An 11,822-nucleotide genomic window follows, 5' to 3' on the forward strand; every position below is an offset into this window, starting at 1 on the left:
TCACACCGGCAATCTGCTTCTCTTGAGGCTACTCGCAGGAGAAGTCCAAGCAGAAACATCATAATTGACACTCAGTAGACGGAAACATACCTTCACACTGAGCTTGGACTGCCAGCTATCACTTTCATCCACGCAACAGACTCCGATTCTGTAAGTATTCTCCCGGATGCGTGAGACAAGATTGAGCTTGTGAAACGAACAAGCGCGCAGTGAAGTGCGGGGTCAGGAAATGCAAATGTACGTGTAATTTGAATCATCGACGTATTTGAAAGACAAGAATGTTTTTGTGAGTTGCCTGGATCATTTCCGACACTTGCTAATCCTATACTGTTTGCACCCAACACATAATGTGTGAGTAGATGTGCCAAACAATGAGTATAATGATTATAAGTATTCTGAAAAGGATGCAATGTAGTGAATTTCTTGATGTCAGAAAAATGTCTGATAACAACCTTATGTTCAAGGGTTGAAAACCATCGTGATCTCCGTCTAAGGTTATCCAATCCCAAATGCTTGGGAGGATTCGCGCGCTTGTCAATAACACGTTTCAGGCTTTCTCCATAACTCCAGCGACGACCCCATACCTACACTACCACGTGACTACCTAGGTCCATCGTAATGTTATGTCAAACCTTATTAACCCTTCAACCCCCCAAAAAGGAACCCAAGTAAGATTTTCTTTACAGCTGAACTGTTCAAATCCCTTTCTTTCTTTCTTTCTTCCACGAGAAATCCTAAAGCCAAGAGAGGCACAATCGTCATTGACGCTATTGTAGCTCACAAAACAAATCCATCTTCAGATCTGCAAGGCTCTGAATAATCCTCCTCAAGTCCTCCACACAAGACTTATTAATTCGCCGGCTATCCGTTTCGGTCCTCGTATTCCCTCACCCTATCACTATCACTGCCTGGAAATATCCCCAAGTCACAGGAGTGCAAACTGCTGGCAATGCCAAGCTTATGATCTTATTTTATGCTCTGGATTTCAAAAATACCGACAAGTGCAGGTTCTTATTTACATTCCCAGACTTCTTTCACATGATAATTCTCGATTTGACATGATCCAAGAACTCACAAGAGTACAAAATCACGGAATGACAACCTCGGAAAGGCATCCCGACTCCTATACTAAGCCCCAGTGGCTTACCAGAAGGCATTCGCTTGGCGTCCAAGCCAATGACTATCCTAGGTAGCTGCGGATCTTTTCTTGAGCTTAAACTCATTAGGCTTTGATCTCGTAACAATTAATCTCATCGTATTCTAAGCGCTGTCAGATCTTACTTCTAGGCTATGTAATTGTTCGTCAAATTCATGACCCCTGGTCCCCGGAAGAAGTCGAGCGTTTTCCACTTATATATTCGTTGTCGCTGTTAAAGACATGTTATTCTCATGATAGCTTCATTCTACCTTCACTTTCATTCATCTTTTTGTTTGCAGCTTTTCAGACATGGTTTCAGTCAAGTCACTCGTTGCCCTTGCGGCAATTTCTGCAACACATGTTCAGGGCATTGATCTTGATCTTAACAGCACTGGTAAGTCATGATGGATGAAGAAATTCTTTCGAAATGAAGCTAATTCCATCCTGATATATAGATTCCATGAAATCGGCAGCTGGCACAATCGCAAAGGACTTGGTCGGTCTTTACAACCAGTCTCAAACGCCAGGAAATCCAATTGGCGTTTTGAGTGCACCTTATTACTGGTGGGAATCCGGTGCTATGTTCGACACTCTGATACAATACTGGCGTTTGACGGGAGATTCTCAGTACAATAAACTTGTCACCCAAGGATTGGCCTCTCAACGAGGTCCCAATGACGATTTCATGCCACTAAACCAAACGGCTTCCATGGGTAGTGATGATCAATCTATTTGGGCTCTTGCAGCAATGTCTGCAGTAGAGACACGACTAGTCGAAGATCAGAATGTTTCTTGGGTTGACCTTGCTCAGGCAACGTTCGATGAACAGGTACTTCGATGGGATGAGGAAACTTGCAATGGAGGTCTTCGCTGGCAAATTTTTACTTTCAATGCCGGCTATAGCTACAAGAACACGATTACAAATGGAAACTTTTTCCAACTCGCGGCTCGTCTTGCTGTTTCTAAGAACAACGTCACTTATTCGGAATGGGCAACCAAAGCATGGGATTGGACTAAAGCGGTCGGTTTTATTGATGAGGACTTCAATGTTTTTGACGGCGCTGATGTTTCCAAAAACTGCTCTGCGATCAACAAAGTGCAATTTTCGGAGAATGCAGGTACATTCATTGCAGGCGCTGCTTATATGTACAACCATACCAACGGAGATACTCAAGCTCAATGGAAAACCGCTCTTGACGGTCTTTTAAATAGAACTATCTCCGTATTCTTCCCATCTGGAATCGCCACGGAGACTGCCTGCGAATCCAAAAATTCTTGCACCATAGACCAACGGTCCTTTAAAGGTGTACTAGGAAAATGGCTCGTCGATACCGTCGTCGTTGCCCCATACACCAGCGATCTCATCACCAAGCAACTTATCTTCTCCGCCGAAGCTGCCGCAAAGACTTGCGGTGACAATGGATGTGGTTTAGATTGGAGTGGTAATGCCAAAAACAGTTCTTCTGGGGTGGGAGAGCAAATTGATGCTCTCAATTATGTACAAGGATTGCTTCATGGCCAGGCTTCAGCATCTACCACCCAGAATTCTTCCAGCGCGACTACAAATGGCTCTGGAGGCTCTACAAGCACAAGTGAAAGTGCCAGCCCGTCTGCTACTCAGAATGCGGCGGTTGGAATGGTTGTAGGACACTCGGCTTTGAGTTTCTCGATGTTGGGAGCATTGACTTGGTTGTTGTTGTAACATAGATAGATTTTGATTAGTTGGCATTCAAAGAGGAATACCAGATTCTTACCCACAACTCCTGTATAATGGCTATAATGAAGCTGAATTTTTCTCTCGCTCAGGTAAACATCTTCTGAGATGATGTTCGCGTGTGCCACTTTTCTACATGATGAGACGGAAAGGGAAGAACGCTAGCACAGTCTATCAGCTTATGTGGTAAAACTTTCATCTCAGAATCCCTGATTTTCTTCTATTCCCTATCAAATACCCTAAACCTCCAATGAGTATCAACTCGGAGGGAAATGATTTTGTCTTTGAGGTTTGCATTATTTGTGTGTGGTAAACATAACACAGCTCTGGCACCTTGGAACATTCCTATGCGCAGCGGATCTTTTCACCTTTCAATACCAGTAACAAGTGAATTGGAGATCTAAAATTTTCAGATAATGGATAGAGCGTGGTTGTTTTGTAGTCTCTACTGCCTAGTATACAGACAGCTTGAAGAACTCAAATATTCCATTTATAAACTTCTTCCACCCTCGTCAATTTTTACAATATACAACGTTCTTCAAAACTTTTCTCTTTGATTATTACTATCATTCGACCATCAATAACCTTCTATTTTGCGCTCTCTATCCTCAATCACCGGTGTTCAAACTGCCAAATCACATATTCGTATCAGTTCTGCTGATAGACATTCTCATTCAACTTTCGGTCTGAAATCGCTCCAGCTTCCAGCTCCTGTTAATTAGATCGCAAACCCATCAGGATCGATTATGGATGATTACGAGGACTCTGGAGAGGTAGATCTCGGGCTTCCAGATGACAATGATGATCACAGTACATTGAAACCATGTCAACAACGACTAGGTTTATCTTCAAAATATGTCAGAGATTGGACAAAATCAAATATATTTCGAGAGTTTTGCCAGAATTGGTGAGTCAATAAGTTTCTCCACCTTTAGTAAACTTCATTCGAGACTGAGAAACTAATTATTTTCATGCTAAAAGGAATGATGCGATGAGCAAAACTTCTGGGGTGTCTCGCGACAAGCTGAAGTATGTGCACAGAGAAGTCGCCAATGGGTTTAGAATCACCATTCACAATCCAGATACATATCAGATCCTTGGTTTCTTGGCCTTTGATAAGAAGAGAGGAATGGTAGAGCTGTGTAATTATAACAGCCAACTAGCCCGCGAGGTCCTCGATATGGGCGGTACAAGTAAAGCCGACGACGACGAAATGGCAGGAACTCATGGCGAAGGATTCAAGCTTGCTGCGTTGCTTATGATACGAGAGGGTCATCAGGCAGAAATTACAGCATCAAAGTTCTACTGGAATTTTCGCTGGGGGACCAAAGAAAAGAAAACACTATGGTGCTTTCTGAGCGAAGTCAAGAAGAAGCCTACCCAGCAAGAACTAAATCCACAGACTACAAAATCATTGATTTTCAGAGAGGCAAGTCCATGGAAAGATGTCTCTGTGAAGATCGGGTGTGTTCGCGGAAAACAAGGGAAATCAATCACGGAAGCCGAAGTGATGGGGTGGCTAAAAGTCTGCATTCATTTCGATCGCCCCAAGGAAATCGTAAGTACATCATCTGGTAATTTGATCTTGGACCCAAATTTTAGAGGCAAGATTTACTTGAAGGAACTCTTCCTAGAGAAAACATCTAGAATAAATGCCTTCAGGTACGGATATGATTTCTCACAGGGTCATATTGGGCGAGACAGAAAAGGGATGGAAGATCCCGAGCAAATGGCAACTCTTTTGGCAAAGGTATGGGAAGAGGCAGTCAAGAAGAACGGCTCCAGAATGCTTGACATGTATATTGACATGCTATTGGACTTGGAAGAGGCTTGGCAGGACATTCGCAATTCAGTTAATAAAATGACTCGGTACATGGCCGAAGCGATTTGGTCCAGTCTCCAACAGAAGGAGGATAACTTCTATTACGGCCCACAGAATGCCTCCAAGGTACTAGGGTGTATTCCATTGAACATTTATTAATATACTGACATAATAATCCTAGGATTCTGCAATGATCAAGTCATTGTTGAAGAAAGAACCCGTTCTTTTGCCAGACACATTATGGAAACCGTTGACAAAGTATAAGCTGCCTCAGACATCATTGGAATATAGAAAGAATATAATGTGCAATTCACAGACCGCATCCATTCTAGATACGCCGTATTGCGCAAGTCTAGCAAGAACTTTGCGGGTGGCTTTAGCGTTGGATCCACAAACCCAACCTTTCTTGCTGGTGTTCAAGAAAGCTGGAACTTCTGGACTCGATCCATACCTAGATATTGATAATTCGAAGCTTCTTCTGCATGAAAAATGGATGGATTTTGAGAAAAGCCATGGGGAGAACAGCACGGACTGTATCCTATCACAAATGCGAAATTCTGGAGATGTTGATCCGATTGAAATATTTTCCTGCGACCACATTGTTATCGAAATATGCAGTCAAGTACTACAAGAGCTAGACAGGATTAGAGCTGGTAAGGATCATATGGGTGATTGGAGCGTGAACTTGAAGTCACAAGTTGGCGAGTGCCTCAAGAACATGTTGCGAGGAATTCGAGCTTTTCCAGGTCCCAAGAAAGGAGAAATATGTGTATCTTGGGAAGACAACGAAGCTGAAAAATTATTCAGACTTCATCATTTGAAACTTCAATGCTGTGTTACACTACATCGAGAAAGTACATGCAGTCATAGGCGGTCGGAATTGTTAGCACGAGGTATGTCATGATCCACTTTGATTTTAATTTTTATGTTGCTAATGCAACAGAACTAGGGTGCAGGACTGCTCATAAAGATTCAATCAAGAATTTAGATGATGAAACCAGAACCGAGGCTTGTGGATGTTCACAGAAAATTGTGACCTGCACATCTGTGGACAACAAAATTACATTCAGCGATCTCAACCTGACAGAATCTTATTTCCCTATGGTATCTAGAGCACATACACCAATCGCGTTCATTGGCTATCCTCCTGCAGCTCAGAAGCCAGCTCAAAATCAGTCAGTAAAAGTCGTCAACACGCTTCGAGGAACCTATGTACGAATGAAGCCGAGCCTTAAAGGGAAGGGGTCACAAGTAGCTCGAGCTAGTAACGAAAGAGATATAAGTGAAGCCCTAGGTAAAGTTCAGGAGACGAAGGCTGAGCCTAACCGCACAAAACAAACTCTTAGTAGTTATGGAATGCTAAGCAAGGAGCTCAATCAAAAGGTCGTGAATTTACAATCGCAGAAAGAATCCGCTTCAGCTGATCTCGATAAGGTCAAGGCCGAAAATGCTTCCAAAATATCACAAATACTTGAACTCTACGCCAGAATTCAGGACCTTACGTCCCATTTGAATAACGCCAAGTTCGAGACGACAGCTCTCAAGACACAACTCGACACAATTCAATCTGAGAAAGAAACTCTGCAGCAAAGACTTGACGATGTCCAAATACAAACTAACTCCAGCCATCGGGATTCTGAAGCACAGGAGACCATCAATGACCTACAAAATCGCATCCGTCAAATGAAGCTCAAAATTAGAGAATATCAACAGATTAATGAGCAACTACGGGGAGACAACCAAGTGATAGAAGCTCGTGCAATAGAAGCAGAGAGCCAAAAAGCCGCCGCAATTTCGCAGAGAAATAAATTCGTTATCGAGAGATACGAAGCCACTATCCAAGGGCAATCATCAGTCAAAGTACGGCAACATTCAATAGACAGAGTTCAATCACCGGGTATGGACGCGTGGCGGGGATTAAGAGAGGTAGAAGTCCGAGTGTGGATGTGCGCATGAAAAAGGAGAGTGTTGTGAGGTGCGCTGCAAGTGATTCGCACACCGTGAATGAAGAACTGGAGATGTACGGGGCTAGTCCACCATGTCATTTGAGCGGTTTGGTGAAGTCTGAGCGAGAGAGTGTGAGTGCCACTAGGGGGTTGGCGAAGAGGCTTAGGATGGAAAGTCGAGAGGTCGTTGATTTGTCTGAAGATTGAGGTGGGAATGAGCGTGGTAATCGGCATTCGGTGGGGAGCAAATATTACGTGGGGAATGGATAAAGGTCAATCTGGGAATCTTTTTTGGGGGGGGGGGGGGGGCAAATTTCATCTATTAACAAAAGGTTTGCGAGATTTTGATGAACTAGAAAGATAACACGATACATCTTTAGCCAAAATCAAAATGACGACTCCGCGAAAAATAAACATCTGAAATTCGCGTGCGGTAAACAGAGCGTCTCATTAACCAACAGAATATTCTATACTGTTCATCCAAGAAAACCATCATCGAACCAATTTCCTAGATTTAGATCCCCTAAACATTCTTGTTCCTCCTCCTCTTCCTCTTCCTCTTCTCTCGTCTCTTCTACTTTCGCTTCCATGAAATCCAATTCCACTAGTAACCGATCCTCCCAAACTCTCATTTATTAATAACCCCCATCCCCACAACCCAGCCCCTATATCTAATCCCAAGCTTACTTCCACTTTTTCCTTATAATAATATTTTTTTGAACTTTCATTAAACCAACTATTAAAATCGTGATCCTCAAGTGTCGTTGATTCTTTTTTCCCTCTTCTCCCTTTTCCTCTTCTCCCTTCTACCCTCTACTTCCAGTGAACTCAATCTCGTTAATCAATTTTCTTGAATGTTTGGTTGTCAATGACTTTGAAGTTTATAGTTTGAGTTTGCAGTTTGATTTCACTTGTTGATTGCACTTGTTGATTTTACTTTTTGATTTCACTTGTAATATAGTTTTCTCGTGGGAACTTGGGAGAATGTGTTGGATTGGAGTTGTGATGGAAAAATCGTAAAAGAATCTTCTTTTCTTTTCAGTTGAGTCATTATCTTTATGATAAGTTGTGGATATGAGGATAACTTGTGGGTATACTGAGATGATTCAATATTTTTTCTTTGATTTTCACTTGTTTTGTAGAGGGGAGGGTTGAGACTTGAGACTTGAGGTGAGGTGTTGTTGGCGGGATATTCAGCGTTGCGTATGGATCTAGATCGAGTGATGAACCAGAAAAGATGAGGAGGCAATGATGCTGGATAAGGGGCTCGGTAATGTGTTTTCTTTTGGTGGTATCGGATGTCTAGTTGCGATTGCTAAGGAAAATGGTGATGGAGAGTTGGATGGTGAGGGAAGATATTTGAGAGGGTGAGGGGAAGAAGAGAAAGCATTTATACTAATCCAAAATTCTTCCTGGTCATGAATCGACGTCGCAATTAGAGAAAGCTTGAAGGGTGATGAAGGGAGGGATTCAAAGTTGGAATACCACTACCACGAAATCGTGGATGATTTCCCGCTTTTTTTCGTAATCGCTGCGGACACATATAGCTTGTTGACAAACGATGATATGTATATAATTTTCCAGTCTTGTTTTTTATCTGAAATGCATGCATCTCTTGGTCCGATAAAGTGAGAACAGTAGGATAGTCGGTTAGCGAGTAGGGAAGTCGTGCAACTCTTCGCTTGAGCCTATCCGTGAAGTAGTAGTATCTCTTACGTTCCAACAAACAGAGGCCTAAACAACCGCACATGCTTTTCCCGAAGACCTTGCTTTGAGAGTGATCACCTCGAAGAGCTTCATATGTACACTCTAATAGAAGTCGCTGCTGGATATCATAGACTTAGCTTCCTTTTCAGACCTTCTGTCTTGCCGGATGTGAACCGAATAGTTTTCCTGGTTATATCTGACAAGATGGTTGAATTTCCAACCTGTAATATTATTGTGGCAAAGGATGCGTACCTACTGGGGAGCATAGCATTGTTCGATATTTTTGATGAGAATCAGGAGAAATCATTAAATCATGGTAGTCATATACGCTTCCAAGGTTTTCAAGGCAGTCAATAATAGCTGGGGGGCTGGAAGGGACTTTCAAAGATGTGATAAAAGAGTGTAAAGAGTAGTTAGTAGAAAGAATCTGTAAGATACAAACAGGAAGTATCATTCTGACGGATAGAACGGTCCAATCTCACATTTATCATCGCTCGTGACATGAGCAAATCTCGGATTTGATCAGTCTACTGGGGGTTCTACTTCGATTTTCCTATTATACAAATAAAGCTCGATCTACATTTTCTAATTTGATGCAGCCCATCAATCCATATCTTGCAACCAAAATTTGCCTCTTGCAGTTCGACCCAATATATTTTCATTCAGGGCCCATTCCACAAACATCTGATCATCCGAATGAACGACATCCCAGTCACCGCACGGATATTCCTCTACATATATAACATTGTCTTTAACATGCTTCGCAATATGTTCCATTCTTTCATCCCAACAATTCTCTCCTTCGAATTCAAAATCACAGTCCCGCATCGGACATCCCAATGTCACCGACGGAACCTTTTCATGACGTCCTAAAACCTCCAATGCCTTCTTGGCTCTTTCACGTAGAGCTCGGTAGTATGGTTCCATCTGGGACTTCCTCATTATACGATAGTTTTGTTTCCAATAATGATTCACTGGCGAATCTTGCTTGCTGAGACATGCGCTCTCTCCGCAAACCCAGTTCATATGCTTACATGCGACATGACATTTCCACTGCGCTTTATTTGTGAATTTCGCAGTACATCCTGCGAAATGGAATATACAAACGTAGATATGTGTGCGTTCGATGACCATATGGCGACTTATATCATCATAGTAAGTGAATCTTGAGAACGAACAGATCTGACATTTCGGAGTAGACTGGCTAACAAAAAGTACACGGCGAAAATATTTCTGAAGCTCGAAAGCTTCCGTTTTCCGATTATTTTCTTGTTTTACAATATCCCATACTACTTTGTCAGGTGCTTTTCGCTGCTCCGCAAGCGCGAGATGAGCATATTCGACGTGGATGTTCTTATGCTTGTTGATATCTGGCTCCTCGATAAGTGTTTCTTCCGGATCCATGTCTAATTCCTTATAGGTCTCACGGGCTTCATTTCTTGCGTTCTTGATTTCGAAGTAGGTAACAGAGCGCGTTATTTCATATGATACTGAATACTTCGGACGTTGTACTAACCTCTTGCTGATTTGTGTTGCTAAGGTATCAAGGGCTGTGACGATATTCATCTCTAGTCCACAGTCGTGGCCTGCACTATTCGCTTTGGTCAGCTAATCACACAGAGTTGATACAACTAAACTTCTTACCATTTCACAGAAAGTTTCTCTGTGTTTCCTGGTATTTTGATTGCAGTGCTACACCTCGGGCAATGATCTCCAATGGCCATGCTATCTAGTATCACAGCCATTGATATTTGGGCTTTGGGTTTGACTAAGCTGTCCCAAGTAGTTTGATCAATCGTTCTTCCTTTATGGTCGGTCAACCAAAAGTTGCCCTCCATAATCTGGCGATTGCCAGGTATCCCTTCAAAATTCACATGTAGGAAGCGAGTGAAAGCCTGCCATCATTAGCACTAGGGCCGCATTGAATGGGATCACACCAACTCACTTCCCAGTTTCTGTAAACACCATACGGCAAGCTTCTTGGTCGATTGAACACATCAATAAACATTATGTTTTCACTTAAGAGAAAGCTAGGGGCATGGATAATGTGGACCTTCAACATTTGGAGATGAAGAAGAATGGGTGCAATAAAAGGCCTGTGGTGGATCATGATTAGCGTCAACCTTGCTTGAGCGGCAATATACACCTACCAAAATTGCCCCAAGAGCTCACGTACAAGTCGTGCCAATAACAAGGTACTGCATTCGTTGTCAGATCAAAGACTAATACGGAACAACTGCATCCACTGACACTTGTTTGAAATGCATTTGAACTTCTAATAAAGTCTGTTGTGGATTGGAGCCATTTGTCGCCAGCATCCGCTCTTCCCTTTCCTCGTTTGATGATACAGCGTTGCCAACTAGAGATGACTTTAGAGCCTTGATTTCGGATGTGTTATCTTGTAAGATCTTCTCTACTCTTTGCACAGATTGCAAGGTCGCAGAATATTGTGCCTCAGTTGCCCGCGTTAGCTCATTGATAGTTTTGAAGATCCGTGTAGGTAATTGGTCTAATTTTTGGCCCAGGAAATCTTTTGTAACTTTGGATGATTCTGAGATACCACAGAGTCCTTCTTCCAGGGGATGTAACGCATCTCCAATTGTTTTTTGAACTCTGTCATCAAGTTCTTTTTGTAGTCTCGTCAGATTACGAGGAATATTTGCAAGCTTTATATTGATTGCCGTATCACGATCATCTTGTACTCTAACTTGTGCGGCAGTAAAAGATCGAAGGGGGCCGATATGTTGTTCGAGAAGGCTGGGAAGAGTGTTGCTGATGTTTGATTGGATGAAATTTGCGATTTCAGTGGGTAGCTGATCTCGAAGTTCGCAAGCAATTAAACTAAGGAAGATTAAAATCTTTCGTACTCAAAGAGCACTTGTGATGCTGATATTTAAATGAATGATTCACTGGCCGGCGACTTACCGAATTTGATGAAGCTCACACAACTGAATTGATAGCAGAGGTAGCGAAATCTCATCCCTTAACTTATCCGCCTCCTTGAGCAGCGCCCATGCTATCTTCTTTCCGCTCCTAATAATCAATCTGTGAACCGCTCTTCCAGTTGGTTGTTTCCCGAGATCAGATCCATATCGTGAGATAATCTTCTGTGTGAACTTGTCGACCGGATTTTGGACGAGATCGAGTTGAGACTTGATAAACGTGAGATCATCAGGAGTAAGAGTAACGGCATTGAAATCACGCAGGCGTTTCAATGTATCATGCAAGCCCTGGAGAAAATCAAGACTGCTTTGATAGCTATCCCGAGGCACCACCAGCACTTTTTAATGATTCACATACTGTCCAAAGAACTCCAATTGCGGCAGCAAGATCTCCTGCGGACCAGCCAAAGGCGGCCATGTGTAATAGTCATAATGAAGCAAAAAACAAAACAATTCTGAATGTGGGCAATTTACTACATAAGAATGATCAGAAATCAGTGCAGCAGATAATCCCATATGCAGCACTTGCTACTAGGTATGCAGAAGCGGAAGG

At 42.6% G+C, this 11,822-nt stretch overlaps 3 protein-coding genes across 3 annotated transcripts; 2 read left to right on the forward strand and 1 right to left on the reverse strand.

The window, feature by feature from the left end:
- Window positions 1-1,447: 1,447 nt before the first annotated feature.
- Window positions 1,448-2,840, forward strand: EAE97_000849 (uncharacterized protein; the record flags this gene model as incomplete). The annotated part of the gene is made up of 2 exons (XM_038871359.1): window positions 1,448-1,532; window positions 1,594-2,840. The coding sequence occupies 2 exons, from the start codon at window positions 1,448-1,450 to the stop codon at window positions 2,838-2,840; spliced, it is 1,332 nt and encodes a 443-aa protein (XP_038737260.1).
- Window positions 2,841-3,598: 758 nt separating this feature from the next.
- On the forward strand, window positions 3,599-6,630 carry EAE97_000850 (uncharacterized protein; the record flags this gene model as incomplete). Its single annotated transcript, XM_038871360.1, has 4 exons — window positions 3,599-3,759; window positions 3,834-4,800; window positions 4,856-5,567; window positions 5,624-6,630. 4 exons carry the CDS (start codon window positions 3,599-3,601, stop codon window positions 6,628-6,630), a joined length of 2,847 nt encoding a protein of 948 aa, XP_038737261.1.
- A 2,300-nt stretch (window positions 6,631-8,930) lies between these two features.
- EAE97_000851 (uncharacterized protein) lies at window positions 8,931-11,687 on the reverse strand (the record flags this gene model as incomplete). The annotated part of the gene is made up of 6 exons (XM_038871361.1): window positions 11,253-11,687; window positions 10,578-11,168; window positions 10,478-10,525; window positions 10,273-10,423; window positions 9,972-10,222; window positions 8,931-9,918 (listed from the first exon to the last, which is right to left on the reverse strand). Exons 2-6 carry the CDS (start codon window positions 10,643-10,645, stop codon window positions 8,931-8,933), a joined length of 1,506 nt encoding a protein of 501 aa, XP_038737262.1. The 5' UTR covers window positions 10,646-11,168; window positions 11,253-11,687.
- Between the last annotated feature and the right edge of the window lie 135 nt (window positions 11,688-11,822).

The sequence above is a fragment of the Botrytis byssoidea genome, assembly GCF_014898295.1.
Source record: "Botrytis byssoidea strain MUCL 94 chromosome Unknown BBYS_002, whole genome shotgun sequence".
In the NCBI taxonomy this organism is placed as follows: Eukaryota; Fungi; Ascomycota; class Leotiomycetes; order Helotiales; family Sclerotiniaceae; genus Botrytis; species Botrytis byssoidea.